Source organism: Natrix helvetica (assembly GCF_964273705.1).
Source record: "Natrix helvetica genome assembly, chromosome: Z".
In the NCBI taxonomy this organism is placed as follows: domain Eukaryota; kingdom Metazoa; phylum Chordata; class Lepidosauria; order Squamata; family Natricidae; genus Natrix; species Natrix helvetica.
This window is the reverse complement of record NC_138554.1, coordinates 63,477,861-63,500,425: the sequence shown is the minus strand read 5'-3', so window position 1 is coordinate 63,500,425 and position 22,565 is coordinate 63,477,861. Positions and strand designations below refer to the sequence as shown.

Here is a 22,565-nt window from a genome sequence, read left to right as displayed (position 1 = left end):
TTTTGTTAAAATGATTTTTTAAATGATTTTTCTGATCATTTTAAGCCCACAGCTTGAAGATGGCAGGTGTGATCCTGCCGAAACGTTGCAAAGACAATCTCAACCTTACATGGGAAAAGACCCGAATACAACAAAACCAGCATATATATATATATATAGTACCTGGTTTGGGAAAGCTTCAAAAAAGAATCTTTTTTGTACATGAAATAAGAGCAAGTTGATAGTAAGTGGGAATAATAAGAAGTGAGGAGATGATTTGTGCAATAATTTGGTAATAGTCCAGGAGGAAGCTCAGTGAGGTGATGAGGAAATATATATAGCCATAAATATTGAAAACAAATAGTCAAATTCATAATAATGCATTTTTGTGTATTAGTAATATTTAATTCATATCTGATTACAATGTGTTGATGTATTAATAAAAAAAGAAATAGACACATGTGGTGGTTTTCTAAGTTAATATTGTATTTGAGTTTCACACCATTGCTTTAGAGGATCAAGAAAGCCCTAAGATCCCATTCAGGAGAAACATTCTAGAGGCATAAATAAATAAGCATTTATACGGAAAAAAATACATTCTAGTACATTTGATTATATAACAGTAGAAATTGTAAATCAGGATCTGTCACATAATGGATATAATGCAAGGCACAATTACTTCAACAAAATTACACAGAAACATTAACTTGCAACAGTATTATAATTCATTTAGAATCATGGGGCTAGATTTGAGTTTATTTATTTATTATTCTTATAGGCCAGTTTGAGGTGACTGGGTGAGTTATCGATATATTCGTCAATTATTATTATTATTATTATTATTATTATTATTATTATTATTATTATTATTATTATTATTATTATTATTATTATTATTATTATTATTATTATTATTATTATTATTATTATTATTAATTATCATCAATAATTCTCTATACTTGCAAACCTATAACAAGAGAAAGCATGGTTGGGCAAGATTACATAGTTTTACCCCAATTATCATTTGTTTCACCAACAGATTCTTAAGTTTAAAAAATGATCTTCAAATAATTTCAGTTCATTAAAAGCCTATTTGTTTAAATAACTAAAGTTAAGAAGAGGTAGCAATAAAACTCAGTTTTTTTCTCAAAAAACCTCTTTTCTTTATCAAAATGAAAAAAAGGAATGCTAGAAAGGAAAAACTTGCAAATGAAAATATTGAAAGGCTGAGATGAAAATTGCAATGCCAGAGGTAATGTGAATGTTATCAGAAAAGAAGCCATGGCGCTGTCTACCGTCCCTCCAAATATCATTTTTTAGTTTGCTACACTGCAAGCAGTGACAACAGAGTCTTCTAGCAGAGCAAACATTTATCTGATAGTTCTGATCTTTATGATTTGGTATCATCTGCTACAAGGCATCATCACTGGCACAAAAAGACAGATTATGGCAGGCAGATTGATTCACTTTTATATTCTGCCAATAGCCATGACCTAGAAGATGTTGGGGCCAAACAGAAGAAGATCATAATTGTCAGGGCTTACAGTCAGGTTCGTACATATTGGGACAATGATAAGGTTTTTGGCGTTTGGCCTCTGAACACCAATAGCTATTATTGGTAACCCTCCCTTAACAACAATAATTGGAACCAGAATTTGTTATTAAGCAGCATTGTCATAAAGCTTGATGTCACATAACCATGCCACTTAGCAACATCATTTCTGATGCTCTGGTTGCTATGAAAATAACTACAGATTGTTAAACAAGGATGTCATGTGTCACCATTTGCAACATCCTGCCGACTTCTCAATGGACTTTGATTGTCAGAAGCAGGCAAATAAGATTGCAAACAGCAATCACATGAGCACAAGATACTGTGACAGGCATAAAAATAAGGATCACACATAACTACCATTCAGTGCATGCTATCACAAATTCAAGTGGTCACTGAACAAGTGATTATTAAATGAAGATTATCAGTATTATGCTTTTATCTATAAACTCGCTCAATCTAATTACAGCACTGCATGTTCCTGGTAGTGACAGACAAGTATCAGACAAGACAGAATTTATGTTATCCTTTACGTTTGGAATTGAATCCAGCCTTTTGTCTTTTATTCAGTACTCTGTTTTTGTGTTTTCAGAAGTACACTTGCCATTGTTGTGATGTGCTTCCAGGCAAACTGGATATGGGAAGATTCCACTGTGCGGGCACAAATTGCAAAACGCAGCACAAATTTTCCTCTCAGATGACATGGAACAAGATGAATCTTCCTAGCATCATTTATGTTTTTAAGAAGCACTTCATTAAGTTCATTGCTGCCCTAGAATAATGATTACATATGGAATAATAGTTATTCATGTTAATACATGCCATTCTTGAAGTTGTGTCAGAGATACATTTAAGCCCTTGTGGACCTGTTACAATTTATAAAAAAAGAACACCATTGTTCATATTTATGTTGACTGCTTTTCAAGCAATATATATTGATGTACTAAGAATACCATTAGGTCCAGTTTATTTCAGCCAACAAGGCCTAAAGAACAGGATGTAGACTTGTAAACATTTAGCCTTCTACATGGTATCTTGACCCTTCACCTTTTGGGCTCATTTGAGCTAACCAATGCGATTTGACTGGTTGATCCAGAGAGGGGAGAAAGCATTTTTGCACAATGGAATGGGGGCTTTAAATTTATCCACTTCTGGGGGTGGAGGGAATCTTGAATCCAGAATTTTTTCTGATTAATATTGTCCTTTCTTGGGACAAAAGATAATATCTACACAGACACTAATTATTCTTTTTTTTTTCAATTTGACTTAAGCCTGATTTTTGAACAGAATTAGGCATGGTCACCCTGATATCTTGGGAAAAAAGGAAATAGAAGGAATGCAACTCTTTTGATCCTGTTGGATCAATAACATTTCCTAGATTATATTCTATGATGGAAGTGGTTGGGGGAGGTCAACATACTACAACGGTTTACTCCAAGTTGAAGGGATAATGGGTTACTCCGAGTTGAAGGGATGATCCTATAAATATTATTCTGTGGGGTACCCCAGGGCACTATTTTATGTCCAGTACTATTTATCATTCCCAGTGTGATTCTATGTTTAATATAAATATGACATCTCTACTTTTCTGATAAACTGAATCAGCAAAAGTTGAGCACATCCTAAATGCAGGATGTGTTTCAATGCAGTAATGGAGTTAATGAAAGCCAATAAGCTAAAGCGGAATCCCAGTAAGATGGAAACTTTCTGAATGAACAATTTTAAAGTTCAATATTGAAAGACTTACCTGTTATACAAAGGATAATAATCACTCAAAAATAACATGGATATCATTTGGCATGCTCCTAAATTGATTGTTGTCAATGGAGTTCAAGAGATATCCAAGACTAGAAATATCAACTGCTAGCCTCTGCCTCTTTACAATCCTATTTTTTTAATGAATAGGTTTTACTGAACGTTATTTTATGCTGATTTAATTAATTTGGTTTATTATGAATTATGTTGCTGCTTTTATTGCAAACTCTTTGATGATCCTTTAATATAAAATGTATAAGCATATCAGATAAATTGATGAAAGTTTAAATTCAAGAGTAATGACTCTTCAGCATCATATAACCCCTTGACACAAGGAGGCATTATGATGCTGAGAGGCTGTCAAGATTTCATGTCCATGGTGCAAACAAATGTGGGGTTTGCTCCCTGTTAATCCCTGCTTATCTCAGGGTAGGCTGCTGGAGAGGATGTCTTGTGATCTTTTTGTATCTTCTTAGATATTCTATTGTCTCTTTTGGATGGTGTGTAAATGTGATTTCTGTGTCTGTTGATAGCTGATTTCTCTGAAAGCCAAGTTTCCAGGAATTCTGTAGAATTTTTTAAATTTAGCTTGGTCTAGGATGCTCACAATTACCCAGTTGAAACTAGGTCAAATCTGTCCTGAGAAAATATTCTCAAATTACATCCATATATAATTTGTGTGGATTACTGCTCTAAACAATTTGGTGCACTCCAAATTCATGCCACAGTTTCAGTCCATTCATTTTAAAAGGAGCTTATTATGATAGTATCTTATAAAAACAAATTAAGCAGAATATCCTTTTGTACATATATTCAATAGCAGACCTTCAACTTTTCAGGGAATCTTGCTTCTTCCAAGCACACATAAATATAATTTTATTCAATAAATACAAATTTCAATCTCCACTAGTAAATAAGAAAGACTCTGTGGTATAATGCTGAATAAACTAGGATATAGGAAGACTCAGATCCAGCAGTTTTTATATCAACCCATTTCATAGGGTTGCTCCTGGGGAAAAATCTGGTGGAAAGAATAGTATATAAACCTCACTAGATTCTTAGAGGAAATGTGAAAAGCAAGTCTAAATTACAGCATCAGCAATGGAAACCACTGCAACATATCTACTTTTTTATATTCTACAAATAGTAATATATATTAAATTCTACTCAATTGTGAATTTTATTTTTTTTCAATTGCAGTGTCATTGCACAATGCATTACATATTTACTAGATTTTATATATATATATATATAAATATATATATATTATCATCCATGTGTGAAATTAGGCATTTTATAGAATGCCTAGAAAATTTATAGAATGGCAAAATGGGACATCAAAGTAAGAAATACTTAATATCTCACACATTTCTTAGATAATGTCAAAAGGCAAAATATAAAATACTCCTGCCATTCTAGCCTTCTTTGTTGCAACAAGTAGGTGAATGCTAGTCTTTTTCTCTTTTTTTCATTAAGAAAGTCCTGCCTTTTATTTAGCATTTCTTTTTTTTTCATTTTTATAAATGTCTTTTCAATAAAGGGTTAGGATTTAAAGTATGGAAAGAGAGTTTTGAAAAGAGTTAGCTACGGTTAACCTAATCCTAATCCTAACCCTTTTCGTGACTCTTTCCTGGAGCAACCTGTGGCTTGTTCTTCAGGCAGTGGTGAAAATGCAAGGAGTGATTCCAATCAAAAATGTGATTAGGGACCCTAATCAACTTCCTACCTGCTTCACATAACTTTAAGCTAAGCTAAGAAGCCCATTTAATTTGTTAGCTGCCCAAAATGTCAGAAGTTTTGTTTTGTTTTGTTTCAAGCTTCAGCTGCCCCAACTGGGGCAGTAATCAGGTAAAAGGATTTTTTATGGAAAAATCAGTTAAAACACTAGAGTAATTTCGACATGTTGTAGTTGTTCTCTGAGATGGATTTACAAAAAGTGAATTTCTTTTGTTGCCACTATATGGAATTGGATGGCATTTTTGCAATGATTCTAGATTGTTACCGAGAATTAAAAATAGCTGAACATACCAATGTTCTTTAACTTTTCCAGAATCCCCCCTAAAAAGTCATTCTTGTTCCTTTTGCATAATACCTAGATATTATAAACAATGTCTAGCATATTAAAATAGCACAGATATTTCATATTTTGCATAAATACCTCACAGTCTCTAGATATTTTAGGCATTCTGTACAATGCCAGCTTTTTACACATTGCTGGTAACATATATATAAATAATGTAATCAATACTATTATATATAATGTATATAATATATACATTAAATAATCCATAATTGTGTGTGTGAAAGAGTGTTGACTTCAGCTGCATGGATAATTTCTTGCAATTTCCTTGGCAAAAATTTTTGAAATGCTTTTTCATTACCTACTTGTTAGGATTAAGTGAAAGCAACTAGCTCAAAGTCATCCAGCTGATTTTATGTCTAGTATAAAACTGCAATTCATACAATCATGGAACCATCAGGCTGGAAGAGACCTTGAAGGTCTTTTAGTCCAACCCATGTCTAGATTAGCCCATGGTCGGAGACTTTTCTTTCTTGCAAATCTCCAGTGATGGTGCACCAACAACTCCAGGAGACAAGCTGTTCCATCAGTTAATTGTTCTCACTGTCAGGAAGTTTCTCTTTAGTTCCAGGTTGCATCTCTCTTTAGTGAGTTTCCATCCAATTGCTTCTTGTCCTACCCTCAGGTGTTTTGGGGAATAAGTTGATGCCCATATGTCTGTGGCAGCCCTTTGTGTACCAAAAGACTGCTATCATGTACACATAGCTAGCTTCCTTAATCATTCCTCATATAATTTATTCTGCAGATTCCTAATAATCTGTGTTACTCTTTTCTGCAGTCTTTCTAGGGCCTCAGCAATTTTTACTGTATTGTGATGACAAGAACTGGACACCAGGTGTGGCCTCAAGAGTGCTGTGTAAAGTGGTACTATTTCCCATAGAAAGAATGATTTGCATATGTTTTATAATGCAAATGAAATGCCTAGGTTGAGGTATGGAAGAAGTAAATGAGATAAGTTCGTGCAAGCTGTTTTCTTCCTTTGGACAAATTACTAGTCTACATGGACAGATTATCCATCTAAAGTTTCTAATCTCTGCTCTCCAAGCAGAAATTAGGCATCCAATTCAGTCATTCTACACTATTGAGTTGCTGCATCAGCCCTCTACCACAAATATCCTTCAGGACAAGGGAAGTATGGACCATGTGGGATCTGTAAGGGTGAGAGCTGTGAACCATAAATACAAAGCTTTCACTGTGTCCCAGCATAACAGATACAGTGCCCTTGCTGACCTTAATAGGGACACTAAAGTGACTGGTCACGGTTGTGTGTTGATGAAAACTCAAATAATCAGGGGATCATGGTCCAAGTTGAAGAACTTTCTTTGGATAGGGGAAAGTGTGAATCAGGTATTACACATCAGTCATGCAAGAAAAGCAAGATATCCAAAAAGAGAAGTCAAATTCTGGTTGGTGATTCAATTGTAAGGAATGTAAATTTAAGAAAGGATATGGAAGTTTTAAAAGAGGTCAGGTGTCTGCCAGGAACTACTGCCAGCAGAGACAAGAGGCGTATTTTTAAGATCACCAAGAATGCCAGTAAGACCTGTGATGTTGATGCTATTATACATCTTGGCACAAATTATCTGTCCCAAAAAGATGTACTTTCTGTGCAGAATGATTTTCAGAGCTTGGGGTACAAATGTAGTAGTATAAGCTGTAGGCTTATCTTTTCAGACATTTTACCAGTATATAAGGAACAAAAAGGAAAAGGCAGATAGCGGAGTTTAATATAAAGCTAAAGGAATTGTTTAAAAGGGAAGGCTTTGATTATATTAATCATGATATCTGCACCTGGTCCAATGAAAAACTGTACAAAAGAGATGGTTTGCATCCATCAAAGAAAGGAACTGAGTTACTTGACATTAAATTCACAGATTTTCTAGATAAACATTTAAACTGAACAGTCGGGACAGAAAATTAATTAATACAGAACATTTCTGTCCCCAACTACCTAAAATTAATAGGGTTATTAGTGCATGTAACATAGATGTTAAGGCAAGTAAGTACAGTATGTCAACCTTGCTGTCAAGCAAAAACAAGCATTTAATAGTGAAGCCCAATATATTCATCAATGATTTAGACAAGGGGATAGATGGGGAACCCATCAAATTTGCAGATGACACCAAGCTAGCAGGAATAGCCAACACTCCAGAAGATAGGCTTAAGATACAGAAGAATCTTGACAAACTTGAACATTGGACGCTATCTAACATGAAGTGTTAATACTACTTTATAATGTCTTGGTAAGGCCACACTTGGAATACTGCATCCAACGTTGATCGCCACGATGTAAAAAAGATGTGGAGATTCTAGAAAGAGTGCAGAGAAGAGCAACAAAGATGATTAGGGGATTCAAGGATAAAACATATAAAGAATGGTTGTTGGAACTGGATATGTCGAGTCTTATGAAAAGAAGAACTAGGGGTGACATAATAGCAGTGTTTTGATAACTCAGGGGTTGCCACAAAGAAGAGGAAGTCAAGCTATTCTCCAAAGCATCTGAAGACTGGACAAGAAGCAATGAGTGGAAACTAATCAAGGAGAGAAGCAACTTAGAACTGAGGAGAAATTTCCTGACAGTTAGAACAATTAATCAGTGGAACAACTTGCCTCCAGAAGTTCTAAATGCTCCAACACTGGAAATTTTAAAGAAGAGATTAGATAACCATTTGTCTGAAATGGTGTAGGGTTAAGGTGTATTTCATGTGGGAAGCCTGTTAGAATAGAACAGATTGCAAAGACCATGGTGCTTTTTCAAGTGCCCCCTTTCTTCTCCCATGTTCCCAGGACCCAGAATCAATATACCACCCATTGTCCTAATCCCATCAATAGTAAATAAAGATATATAGAGATGCACAGTACAATGGAAGCAAGGCACTGAATGTAATGTGTTAGAAACTGCAGAAAAGATAAATCAACATAGGACTCTTTTCATTGGCAGATCTATATATATTTTTTTGAAAATATAATTTTTTTATAATTTGGAATCATAGTAGTGACCTTGCAGGTCTTCTATTCCAAACCTCTGCCCAAGTCAGGAGTTCTTACAACATCCTGGATAAAGGGTTGTCCAAGCTTTTCTTCAAAACCTCCAGCAATGGAATACCTATAATTCCAGAAGGCAAGCTGGTTCACTAATTAACAGTGCTCATTGTCAGGAAATTACTCCTTATTTCCAGGTTAGATCTCAATTTAATAAGTTTACATCCATGGCTTCTTGTCCTGTCCTCAGATGCTTTGAAAAATAAGCCTACCCCCACTCCCCTTCTCTGCATTGGAAGACTGATACCAGGTTTCCCCTATGTCTCCTCTTTTGTTCGGCTAATCATACAGTATCTGGTTTCCTTAGCCATTCATCATATGATTTAGCCTCCAGACCTATAATCACCTTTGGTGCTCTTCTCTGCACTCTTTTTAGGGCCTCAGCATCTTTTTTGTATTGTGACTAGAACAGGACTCAATATTCCAAATATGGCCTCACTAGTGCAGTACAGAGCAACTTCTTGTTATCTTGACACTATCCATCTATTGTTGCAGCCTAGGACTGCATTGGCTTTTTGGGGGAGCTGCAGCTCACTGCTGACTCATACTTAAGCAGTGATCTACTGAATGACACCCAGATCCTTCTCACAGATGCTACTATTGAGCCAGGTACTACTGTTTTTCTTTCCTGTGTGTAGGACTTTATCTTTCTCACCACTGGACTGCATTATGTTGGATAACTAGTCAACTCAGTCAAGAGCCTTCTGTATATTAAGTCTACCCTCTAAAGTGTTAGTGATTTCCCCCAGCTTTATGTCATCCATAAATTTGATGAGCACCTCTTCAATCCCCTCATCTAAGTCATTAATAGAGATATAAATGGACCCAAGACAGTACCATGAGGTACCCCACTGCATGCTTCCCTCCACATAAATACAGTTCCATTGAGGACTAGCCACTTTGTGCTGTTGGCCAGTCAACTACAAATTTCTCTGGTAGTGGTACTATTCATTCCACATTCTTCAATCTAATTGTTTTATTTCACCTTTTCCCATCAAAATGTTTTCTTATAGAGGGAAAGTTTTTTTTAATAACAGGCAATACTGTATAGTATGTATATTGCCTTGGATTTAATAGAAAACTGCATAAAAGAAGGATATCTAGCATGCCAGGGGGGGAAAGTTGCTTTGCTTGATAATGAGGGCAGTCGAAAGGTTAATTTCTTTAATTTTCTTTGATTTTTATAAACTGTATTCACCTGTTTAATCATATAAAATCTTAGTGTGTCACTACTCAAGCAATAAGCTAATGATCACACACTATTATCTCTCAAAATGTAAAAAAAAATGTAGTTAAGGGTCACTGTGTCTAAGGGATGTTTTTTGATCTTCCTTGTCATAATTGGTATTAAGCAAGCTGATTATATTTTTAAGAGCACTGGAAACATTCTATAAAAACTCATACTCAATCAGTGCTGAACATATAGAGAAGCCTCACTAATGACTGATAACAATTTCACTCATCTAAAGGAGGTGCTGCAGTTTTTCATAGTTTTGGCATTAGCCATCTGGGAAAGCTCTGATCACCAAGTATATTTAAGATATTTCACGAAAAAGCAAAAAGAATGTCATAAAGGCTAATGCAATTGTCTTTGAAGTAGAAATAACTAAGATAAGCATTCTACAGAGATCTGAGAAATCCAAATATTCAATTAGTGATTAAATATAAAAACTGATTAATTAAACTGTATGAATGTTACATTCATCCTATAAATCAAAATATACGCAAGTCAGACAATAGAAATATCTGCCTTAGCTTTAGCACTCATTAAAAAACTCTCATTACCTACGAATTATTGTACAAGCAAAGTGTTAAAACAAAGCAAGGGTTATAGGGATTGAAAAATTATCCACATTTACCTTTAATCGGAAGCATACCAACCCCAGTATCACATCAGCACAAATTTCAAATCGATCATCTTCTAGCACCAAGTCCTTAAATTCATGTGCTATCCTAACATGCTAAAACAATAAAGATAAGTTATGTCAGTTATGAAATTGGTGTTAATCCAAAACATAAACAAGAATTGCAGAATTGGAAAGAACATCTTCTACATCTACTCTTTTATCTGCCATGCACCAAAGGTTTTACATGTGAGTGTATGCGTGTTCTCAATCAATCTGTCAGTTCTGCCTGATTCAGCTTGGTGCCTCATAGGCATCCTGCCATCAAAGGCTAAGAAAAAAAGGGGGGGGGAGATGTAAGGGCAATAAAGGTGTGTGTGTGTGTGTGTGTGTGTGTGTGAGTGAGAGAGAGAGAGAGAGAGAGAGAGAGAGAGAGAGAGAGAGAGAGAGAGAGAGAGAGAGAGAGGAGGAGAGGGGGGAGAGGGAGAGAGGGAGGAAATAGGGAGGAGGAATGACAGGTGATAAATACCAGAGCAGCCTGGATCTGGTTTGTACCAGCATTCCAAGGCCAGGCACCCTGAGAAAATATGCAGATCCCCCCAAATGTCTCAATGTTTTCAAAATATTTTTGCAAGTTCTGATTGGCTGAAAATGGACTGCTCATGGGGGGAGGGTTGGGCAGGGGGTGTTTCTGTATCTTTTGAGTGCAGTCCATCCAGAGCTAGCCTGACTTTACTGCAGTCAATACCTTCAGTAAGAGAACCATTTACTTTAATCAAATGGTATTTCTTTCCCAAGAGATCAAGTTGGAGGATCAATAGGTTAGATTTACAGTTGTAGTCAACCCAGAGAAAAAATTGCCGTTATCTTGGGGAGCATGCAAACAATGTTAATTCAAAGAACCAACCAGGAAGAGGTCGAAGCCTGGGGAGAGGCATCCTCAAAACTGTCTCCTGGAGGGTTAGAATTATCTGAGTGGCTAGGAGAGGACAACCCACCAAGGTCCCTCAGGATCAGCAAAAGGAAGAATGGGAAGAGAAACTCATGGAAGTGACATTCATCCTTGGGGGCCCTAGTAGCCACCAGCAAGAGTTGCAAGTGGAGCTGGAGGAACTGGAGGAACAATCGCGTGCAGTGAGCCAGAATGAGAGGACTAGATATTGGAGCAAGCCATAAAGTTCCCGAATGGGCTTTTGGTAACCTCAAAGCACAAGAGGTCCTAATCCGGGCAAGCGCACCCCACTGACCAGCTAATCCAGCCACAGTGAATAATGGGGCAACTCCCTCTGCTGCCACGATCGTAGCTGCATCAAGCCCCCCCCCCCCAGCAGCAATAAAGGCCCCAACACCTGGTCCACAACCCAGCCTGCACCAGCTACAGGGGAAGCACCAGTATGGTGGAGAGGACACAAGACATCAGCCTGGGAGTAAAATTCAATGGAGATCCCAAGCATTTGGGATTCTTCCTGGTGCAAGTTTGGACATACAGGTAAGAGTATGGTCCAGAAATACACCACCGAAGATGCTAAGGTGTGGTGCATGACTTTGGCATTGGAGGAGACCACAGCGAAATGGATAATCTCCTTCCACAATGATGATGCCCCAGAGCTGAGAAACTTTGACCACTTCATGACCGCACTTCATAAGTGCTTTGAAGACTTTGATAGTCAATCATAAAGCCAGAGACTGCTTAAAGATCATCATCCAAGGGTGCAGGGAGTGGCCAAGTACACCCTGGAGTTTCACAACCTGGCCTGGCGACTGCCTGCCTCGCCAGAAGACATCTTGATTGGATGTTTCTGAGATGGGCTAAATGACAAGGACTACAACACCTGTATTTCCAGAGCCCCCCCCCCCATGGCTGGTATGTGCTAGCAGAGGAAGTGGAAATCAACCTGCTTGATCCATATACCAACCAAGCCATGGGTGGTGAAGATCCCTCCCTGAAAAGAAAGAGACTCTAAAACCACTGTCACATGAGCAGAGCCCATGCCGATGATCCACTGGTTGTTTTAGTTGTGGGAAGAAGGGGCATTGAGCTGCCAATTGCTGAATTGGCATTGGAGTGGCAACATGGCTGCACAAGAAGCTGGCTTCAGGCCAAAGCAACTGAACGGGAGTGTGCAAGACACAAGATGAAAGCCTGGTAAGAAGATCTAATTAACCCACAGTCAAAAATCAGAATTTGGAAAAGGCAAAGAACCTTGAGAGTATAAATAATATTGATGGACAGATTAGGATTTTGGCAAAAAGAAAGAAAAGGGAAAAATGGAGGGTTGAATCACTAGCCCAAAAGAGCCATTTGCTTTAAACAATTTGGATAGAAAGGAGAAAGCAGAGAAGTGAAAAACACAAACTTTAAATTTGGATTTAAAAATGTGTTTTTAAAAGAGACTAGGGGGTGAAACAGAAACCAAAACATACTGAGGAGATTTGCTTCATTCAACTTTCTTCCAAGTAACATATATTAAGCAATTGCAATTAATAAGAGATGGAATGTAACGGGGGGGGGGGGGGTTAAAAAAAAGCACTATTTTCTCACTGATAACCTAATCTTGCCTGTGTGGTGAATGGAATGCGAAACTCTGAACAGGAAGTTTTAATTAACCAATTGCCATAAATCAGAATTTGGAAAAGCAGGAGGTGAAGAGAAACATACCAGAGATTTGCTGTATTTGAGTTTGTCGAATTAATATATTTTGAACAACTATAACCAATCAAGAACTGAGAAAATACAAAGCTTTTTTTTTCCAAAGGGAGAACAAAAGATAAAGATGGCTCCTGCTTCTCTTCCTCTTCACATTAGCTGATTTAGCTAAATTTAAGGTAGACCAGAACTTTGAAATAAGAATTGCATAACTAACTGTAAATTTGGAACTGGACATTAAGGTAACAAGGGGAGTGTAAAATCAAGAGCTGGAAAAGTATGAATAGTTTATTTGCCAAATAAGATCAAAGGATCAAGATGGCTTCCACCTCTTTTCCTCTCCACATCAGCTGAACTAGCTAAATTTAAGGTGGACCAGAACTCTGAAATAAGAATTGCATAACTAACTGTAATTTTGGAACTGGACATTATGGAAAGGAATTTGAAGAACTATGTGAAATTATAAAAAATATGCATAAATCATTAAAATCAAGTCTAAATAGAATTTTGAAGATAGATATTGAGGAGAAGCAGAAAGTAAAGGAAGAAGTCAAGGAAGAAGAGGAGGGATAATGAAGGGGTAGAAAAGGTGGAAAATAAAAAGCAGACAAAAAACTTCATTGGGTTTGACAATGGTATAGGGAAAATTGAAAAGGGGGAATGTGTCCCAACAAAAGGAAATAAAAAGCAGACAAAAGTTCTCACTGAGATTGACAGTGGCATAGGGAAAACTGAAGAGGGGGGGTTATGTCCCAACAAAGAGAAATACAAAAGATTTCACTGGGTTTGACAGTAGCTTGGGGAAAATTGAAGAGGGTGGACATGTCAAAAAAAAAGAAAAAGAAAAAGACAGGAACAGAGAAGTGGGACAAAAGACTTACTAGGAAAAAATCAAACAGTTAGAAATTGTTATATGGGAAACATAAAGCTGAGATATGTGGTTTACTCCTATATATGATAATAAAACTAACTGATTGAATATGATAATGGAAAGATAATTAAATAAAGGTTAAAATGTATGGAATATGGACAAATATGAAACAGTTATGTGGAGAATGTAAAGTAGAGGTACGTGATTCACTTTTATAAATGATAATTAAACTGAGTTGATTGAATATGACAGAGAAAGGACAATTAAGCATAGGTTAAAATATATGAAATATGGACACATATAGAACTCCTAAGTTGATGAACAAAGTGAGATGTGTACCACTTGATATTCTATATAGTAGATTAATGGAATTGTAATGAATATTGAACAGTAAGGATTATTATTTAAAGACAATTAAGGGTAATCCAAGTCAAGATATGGAAAATGGAGAGGGAACATAAAATATACTCACAATGGGAAATTATTGAGATTATAAAGACAGAACTACAAATTTGGGGCATGTAAGGATGTATAACTATATAAATATAATGATGAGAATAGCTGGAAATTGTAACCAGGTCTACATGTCAGCCAAAAATAGGCTGGGTGTGTGTGTTTAAAAATACAATTACTATATATGTATACTTTTTCTTTTAAAAAAGAAGGAGGAAGATATATGTTAAAATTAAATATGTATATTGAAAAGGAATTATAAATACCACCAAATGGAGTTTGCTCAGAGGCTGAAATACACCAAGTAAATAAGACAAAGAGTGTGAAGTAGAGGGGTAAGGGAAGAAGAGAGGGATAGGAGAGAGGGCAGGGGGGGAAGAGGAGGAGAAAAAAAAGGAATGGAAAGGAGAGAGAGGAGAAGGAGCGAGGAAGGGGAAGCAGAGAAGAGAAGGATGACAGAGGGAAGAAAGGAGGTAGGGAGGAGGAGAAGAGAGGAAGAAGAAAGTGATGGATAGGGTACAAATACGGTATATGGCGAGCAGAAGAGCCAATAATTGTTTTTGGGAGTTGATTGTAAGACGAATTGATGTAAACGTTTAACAATATAATATGACGTTGGTTATATAATAGTATACATGTGGTTATTTGTTGGTGGATGGATGGTGGGGAATGTAAGGATTTAGACTCCTTAAAGACATTTGGTCATTTGCACTCTTTTAGTGAGTCTTTGAGGCCATCTGGGGGTTTATCTGTGTCCTCAGGGTCATCTGAGTAGTGCAAATGGGTGTGGAGCATTGTTGGAACTGTTGAAAGGACTGTGTGCTAGACTGGAGATAGACTGGTGCCATATTCCCCCCTCCCTGTTGAAAGAGGGCTGTTCGATTTTGACATAGATGGCCTCTTTGACCTGTCTTTCAAACCATGTAACTGCTTTATTTGAAAGTTAACTGCACTGAATTTTTAAAATCTAGTATAATCCGTTATAATGAGCAGTATTTAATAAAGTCAGGGGAGGGCGCCAAAGCTTTGAAGATTTATACTGCAACACAGGATGAGAACTGAAGATATACAATACTATATAGATATAGGAAGATACAATGTTCATTTACTGCTTAAAGAAAGGTCATATATAAATAAATACATGTATATAATTGCTATTTAAAACAACTATTGTTTTATAATTATGAATAAACTATATAAATATTGGGTTGATGTGGACTTTAGAAGGGTTGGGTATGTCTGAAAAAGATGATACTGGAAATATATTTGCAAACCCCTCCAATGAGGAAGAAAGGGCCAATTTAGGAAACCTGTAAAATGCCCAGGAACTTTTTAACTAACCAAAAAGATAAAAACAGCAACTGTAGAAAATGGAACAAGAATTTTCCAATGAAGTCTGAAAAAGAAGGCACACTGCTACTTTTGCAGGAAGAATATTAGAAAGACCAAAAGAAGCAAACCTAATACAACTAAAAGAGATGTATATCATTATTCTAACAATAAAAGAAAAAATAAGGAGTGGAAATGATGCAAGAAAAAGAACATAGGGAGAGAACAGAGTGCTTCAGTGCTAATTTTACTTCATCTTTTCTCCAAAAGGGAACTGTTAAAACAATTCAGAACAATTGGCAAAAGAAAGGAGTAGCAAATCGAGGTAACTTTTAAGTGCATCTAACTTTCCAAAACAACACCTTAGAAAGTCCTTTTCTATGTGTTCAAAAAATCATGGACAACAGCCATGGTGTCAGAGAGTTAGAGAAGAGCAGATTTTACTTTTCCTGTCTTAAAACAATGAAGCCCAACAGTTTGTATACTGTATTTTGGGGGCTACTATATCTAGGCACTAAAGCATTACATAAAACAGGAAAATTGATTTTTGCAGCTGAGGTTTAGTGGCTGTATTATAGCTCGACTGGTTACAGAATACAAACTTGCCTCATTGAAAGCATATGCAATAGTTATATAATTCTTATGGGAGTAAACAATACTTCAACCATGCTGTTCTGTTTTTGGCATATAAATCACCAATCAATGAGGCAGAAGAGAAACCAGAAGAAACAGTAAACGGATCTGACAAGAAGAACCTGACCTCACTGCTCCTAATTCTCAGCTGCTGCCCAGCCTGAATCCTGTCTCTACGAGTTGGAAAACCATTGGACAAAGAGTTTTGGATTGTGACTGCATGGCGATGTCCTTGGACAGATCTGGCTACATGAGCTATGGTGGCACAGTGGCTAGAATACAGTATTGCAGACTAATTATGCTGACTGCCAATAATTCAGTCCTGATCAGCTCAAGGTTGACTTTGCCTTCCATCCTTCCAAAGTCCATAAAATGAGGACCCAGATTGTTGGGGGCAATATACTGACTCTAAACCATTTATGAAGTGGTGTATAACTCTAAATGCTATTGCTATTGCTACATGGAAGTATGTCATACTCCTTGCACAGTCCCTTTCTGTATTCCAAACTGACATATACCAACTTGACTTCCAGCATTTAAAATTCCATCTGACTATATTGGTTGAATAATGTCCATGACAGTTCTTCTAGTCTATATTGGGCTTCATCTCTTTAGAACCTTAGAACCTTGATCTGGACTTGGAGAATCCTTTGGATAAAATATGGATAAAGCAATTTTACTAAAGAGGACCATACCTTTATAAATAATTGTATATGTATTTTATGTATATGAAATATATTTCAATGCATTTGTATGTTGTATTCATGAATACAGTACATATCAGTATCCTAGAGATACAATCACAATGGAATCTGGCCTTTAACGTCGTGATGGCCATTAAGCATCTCACTTAATAATTCTCCTATCCCTGCTTTCCCCAATGCAATTATTAAATGAATGTGCACATCATTAAGTGCAGCAAAGTGTGCCTCAGGGATGGGGAAGAATTAGAGTTAACCGTATCTAACCTAACCCTAATCCATAGCCATCTCTTGACCTTCCCTAGGCCTCCCCACCCCTTTAGGCACCCCATTCTTCACTTCCTGCCCCTTGGATCCCCACAAGCCCTTTTTCCTGTCCAATCAGATATCCCCAAGCCTTACGTCAGATTTTCATCCCACCAAGCAAAATGACCTCTTTCTGATTGCTTTCTAAGAAGCTCCAAGGCCTTCCAGAATGCTGGAATGGACTGCTTTGTCCTGTGGCTAAAAAGGCATGATTCTGGAAGTGGTGGCAATATTTACAACTACCAGAATGCAATTCAGCCACTGGTAACGTGGCAGCTGCTTTCAGAATTGCACCATGCAGTCAAGGCACAAAGCAATCCTTTATGTATTGCTAACATAATCTACACAGCCTTTTGGAAATGTCCAAGCCCCAAGTTTGTCCCTGGACCATACAATGTGATTCCAGAATTGTGTCATGCACACAAATGACAAAGTAACCCATTCTACCACTATGGAAGGCTTCAGAACTTTTCAAAAGTTAAGTGAAGAGGAGCATGTGGAGCTTGTGTAGTGAATATCAGTCCTAAGACCAGCGGGGAACTGTTGGAGGAGGGGGAATGCTTGCAGGAATGCAATGTAGGGGGGAAGATAGGTTGGGGAGGTGCTGCAGCATCCCTGCCATCAGTCATAAGGAGAAATGAAGATGGGTAGGCTGTAGCAGCTGTAACTTCAGGACTGAGTCATGTGTAGCTTTTTAGAGTCTGTCATAACTTTCAAGTGACTGATTGTAAGTTGAGGATTATCTGTATTTTTCCACAAACAGCGCATCTTTGTATGCATGTTTATAAAATTACATCTCAAAATTCAGAAACTATAAATACCAGCATATAACTGTTTTTGATGGACATATTACATTTGGAGTCTGCATTAAACTAATTTTAGATAATATGTGAACTAAGCAATTTTTTTTCCTGCCCCATTCCTTTCTGAGTTTTTAGTGGTAAAACAAAATACGTTCACCTTGCGGATGTATTCTTGTAATCCACTCACACCATACATCCGGAATACAAACCACATTTTCAAAGAACGGAATCTTCTACCTAAAGGAATCTGCCAGTGCTGGAGACAAAACACAAATGGCTTTGATTCAGAATGGAATTGTCATCAAGGGGAGTAATAGATTAAATGTTGTCAGATTTCTTTTTTTACAAAAAGTTAAAATAATAAGGAAGAATCAAGAATCTGAAAGAGCAGATGCTCTGTCAAGCTGAAATTGTGTAGGACACAAAGGAAGGAGCCATGGCACAGGGCAGGATGCAGAAGACCCAGGCAAACTGTGTTTATAACTGTGTTCTTGTCTCAGGCATCTTTTCTCTAGTCTTTCCAATACCTGAAGAGCAAAGTTTTGATTGCATCCAGTTCTTTTGTTTACTTTGGCAACTGTAGAATATTATTCTTGCAGGGAAAAGAGTACTTACCCTATAATCTGTAATGACTCCTGTAAAGGGTTGGGGGTGAGTGAAAGAGAAAGAATTCAATATTATTGTATATGAACTCATTATTTTCCTTATGATACTTCAGGTAGCTTAATAATCCATATATTCCAAAATCTTATACACCAAATACACCTGAGCTTCAATGAAAAACCCAACATGTATAATATGCAGCCTGTATAATACCTGTAATTTGACTGTGTATATATTTGGTAGAAAGTGCAAATCAGACTGTATGAAATACATGCATAGAAAATCCACAAATGCTACCCTGTTCCCCTGAAAATAAGACCTCTCCAGATAATAAGCCCAATCGGGCTTTTGAGCGCATGCGCTAAAATAAGCCCTTCCTTAAAAATAAGCCCTCCCTGAAAATATTGCAACATGCAGCAGCCATGAGATGACCATGCTCACTGCCTCCTGCACCTCAAAAATAATACCTTCCCAAAAATAAGGCCAAGCGCTTATTTTGGGGATCAAAATAAGTCCCTGTCTCATTTTGGGGGAAAACAGTATATACAAGTAAATGATCCCATGCCAAATTTTCTGCATAGTTGAAGCTATTGTTAATAATATTTAAGAAAATTTCCTTCCACTGCAACTGAACTTATACCTATCCAAAGTTTAAAATACTTAAATGTTTTAAGTATTTAAAATATTTTATCAAGAAAATTAAGGAATTATCCAATTACATACTTTATTTTATTTGATATAAAACTCTTATCCCAATTCCAGCATTGTATTTCTCTGTTAGACAATTTTTATAATCCCTTACTCAGTAGAAAGACAGTTCTATTAGTAAGCCTATTGGCCTATTGCAATCCCATGCAATATATTTAGAATAGATAATAATAGAGTTGGAAGGGACCTTGGAGGTCTTCTAGTCCAGCCCACGGCTTGAGCAAGAGACCCTATACCATTCCAGACAAAAGGCTGTCCAATCTCTTCTTGAAAACTTCCAGCGATGGAGCACCCATGATATCTGGAGGCAAGCCATTCCACTGATCAATTGTTCTCACTGTTGGGAAATGTTTCCTTAATTCTCGGTTGCATCTCTCTTTCATAATCTTCCATCCATTACTCCTTGTCCTGCCCTCAATTATTTTGAAGAGTAAGTCAGCCCTCTCTTCTCTGACAGATATTGGAAGATAATTCTGGAAAATATTGAATGCTTTAGACTCAAAACACTGGAGTAAGTACGTAGGGGTGGGTTCTGGCAGGCACTACTGCCGGTTTGCTCATGTGTGCGCTGCGCTTGATGCGCACTGTGTGTGCTTGTGCAGTGCAATAAAAATTGTTCTGCACATGTGCAGAAGCAAAAAAACAAGATGAAGGAAGGTGGGACTTGACATCGCGACAACACAACATGCAATCTTGGAGCTCCAGGATTGCTGTCGATATCTCTGCTGCTGGACGGTCCTTTTGGACCTAAACCATCCCATAGAGACGGTAATAGAGAAGGGCACGTCCTGCTGATCTCAGGGACATCGCAAAGTCCCTGATTGATCCAGGAGTAGCTCTTTTTTCCGGCGAAAGAAAAACAGCCCTTGAAGCTGCACAAGGTCAGGACAGCCCCTGAATGGAAGAAAAGCAGGAGAGAGAGTGTGTCGAAATGGTGAGATAAATTTTAATATTAGAGAAGAGAATAATTTTAGAGTAAAATTAAAATTGAAGACAGAAGAAAGCAAGCAGCGAATTAAGCCTGGATTAAAATCAGTGTGTTATCTTTCTTTTTTTAATTTCATTTTTTTAATGGATGGAATTTTTACAAATGCCTCTTACTTTTTAAATTGGACTGGTCTTTTCCCCCCCTTCTTCTATTTTCCCCCATTTTTTTGTATTGTGGATCAAGAATCTCTTTCTTTTCAACGCTTGGCTGGATCGTACCTTTTAAGCATTTTTTTTTCTTTTCTCAATTTTGGAGCTTAAGGAGAGGGGTAAAAATGGAGGAAAAAGAAATAACAGTCACCTAGAGGCTGGAAGCTTGGAAACATCTTATATCTCAAGGCTTCTGACTTTGTTTATTGAATGGGGCAGTGGGAAGAGCACTGTTTGTTTATGCAGGTGCTCTTCTGGAGTACTATCAGTAGCTGGACTGAAGTAAAGAGAAAGCCTTGACTTAAAAGTTTACAGTGAATCTGTTTGAAACCTAGCAGAAAGCCTTGGATGTCTTAGTGGCAGTGTTTATAACTTGGAAAAATGGTGCAAGATGAAGAAGAAAAGGAATTAACATTGCAAATAATTATGCTAGAAATTCAAAAACTACAAATAAGTACAGAAAACATTGAAAAGAGATTTGAGATTATAGAACAAAGAACAGAAAGAATGGAGGGAAGATTTGAGAATATTTTCAAAACTATGATGAAATTTGAGGACAGAGTTCAAAAAATTGAAGGAAAATATGAACAAAGTGATAAGAAAATTGTTGACATTGACAGTAAATATAGCGTGGAGGGAAATGATAGGAGTGGAATATCGAAAGGAGAGGTTGATGAACTGGAACTCTATCTCAGACTTCAAAATATGGAAGAAGAAAAGGGAGGAAATCTGGCAGAAATGAGAAAAATTTTGACAGAAGCACCAGTGATAACTAAAGGCAAGCTCATGGAAGGAGCAGATGGAGGGTTTTGAGTCTTTACAAGATATGCAATGAACAACAAATTGCCGAGAGAAATCCACATAAGACTTTTCAAGAAAACAATTAGAATCCAAATACTACAAATGGCAAGAGATATAGGACTGCACTACTACTGGAAGGATACAGGATGATGAAATGAAATGCCTTAATAAAAATTAAGTTAAACTTAGTTAAGTTTTGAGTATTATGTATAAGACAAAGTAATAATAGTTTATAGTCAAATAAATGATTAACAATAATAATAATGCATATATATATACATTAGATTAATAATATTACATTTTACATAAATTGTAAGTGAGGACTATGGAGATGATGTTGAAAAGATTTGTTATAAAAGATAAACAATTATATATAGAATAGAATATAAAGATGTAATATCACTGGAGGATTCCAGGATGATGTAATGAAATGCCCTAATATAAATTTATTTTAAATTTAGAATATTTCACATAAAAAGGATGTAATAATAGCTATAGTCAATGAATGTTTAATAATCATAATAATTGTATACATACATACATACATACATACATACATACATACATACATACATACATATATATATATATATATATATATATATATATATATATATATTAGATTGATTATATGAGATTTTATGTAAATTGCAAATGAAGACTATTGTGAGGAGGCACAAAAGCTTGGTAACCAATTGACACAAATTTGAGGATGGTTTTTATACTTTGTGTGTGTCTATGTTTGTTTGTTTTATGATTGTTTAAAAATAAAAACTTTTATTTAAAAAAAACAAGATGAACTGGTTCAGGGGCTTGGCAGTCTTGGGTTGCTGCCAGTTCCAGCAACCTAGGCTGCTAAACCACTACCAGTTTGGTTGAACCAGGGATGTACAGTCAGGGGAGGCAGGGGAGGCAGAGCCTCACCGCTCTCATCATGAAAAGAAAAAAAAGGGGAAAGGGAAAAGGCACACATGGTCCAATTCCCTGCCTTCCTGAGTCAACATGAAGGGGACCGCGGAGCGTGCTCCGCCAGCTCGCACTCCGCGGTCTCCTTCATGTTGACTCAGGAAGGGGGGGAATGGGACCATGTGTGCAGGAGGCTGAGGCTGCCTCAGCCTCCTGCACACGTGGTCCCATTTCCCGCCTTCCTGAGTCAACATGAAGGGGTCCGACTCAGGAAGGTGAGGAATGGGACCACGCATGCAGGAGGCTGAGGCTGCCTCAGCCTCCTGCACACGTGGTCCCATTCCCCGCCTTCCTGATGATGTCACCAGCCTCACCAGCCATAAACCTCACCGCACATCACTGGGTTGAACTGGTC

General features: G+C 37.0%; 1 protein-coding gene across 4 annotated transcripts in view; it reads right to left on the bottom strand.

Annotated features, from left to right (window-relative positions):
- Nucleotides 1–372: 372 nt before the first annotated feature.
- Nucleotides 373–22,565, bottom strand: part of DDC (dopa decarboxylase) — a 111,503-nt gene continuing 89,310 nt past the window's right edge. For all 4 annotated transcript variants that reach the window (XM_081931898.1, XM_081931900.1, XM_081931899.1 and 1 more), the window contains 4 exons: nt 18,611–18,630; nt 18,153–18,251; nt 10,268–10,369; nt 373–2,303 (listed from right to left, as the gene is read on the bottom strand). In XM_081931898.1, coding sequence (XP_081788024.1) covers nt 2,094–2,303; nt 10,268–10,369; nt 18,153–18,251; nt 18,611–18,630 — 431 coding nt within the window. In that variant the 3' untranslated portion in view covers nt 373–2,093. The remainder of the gene's footprint in view (nt 2,304–10,267; nt 10,370–18,152; nt 18,252–18,610; nt 18,631–22,565) is intronic.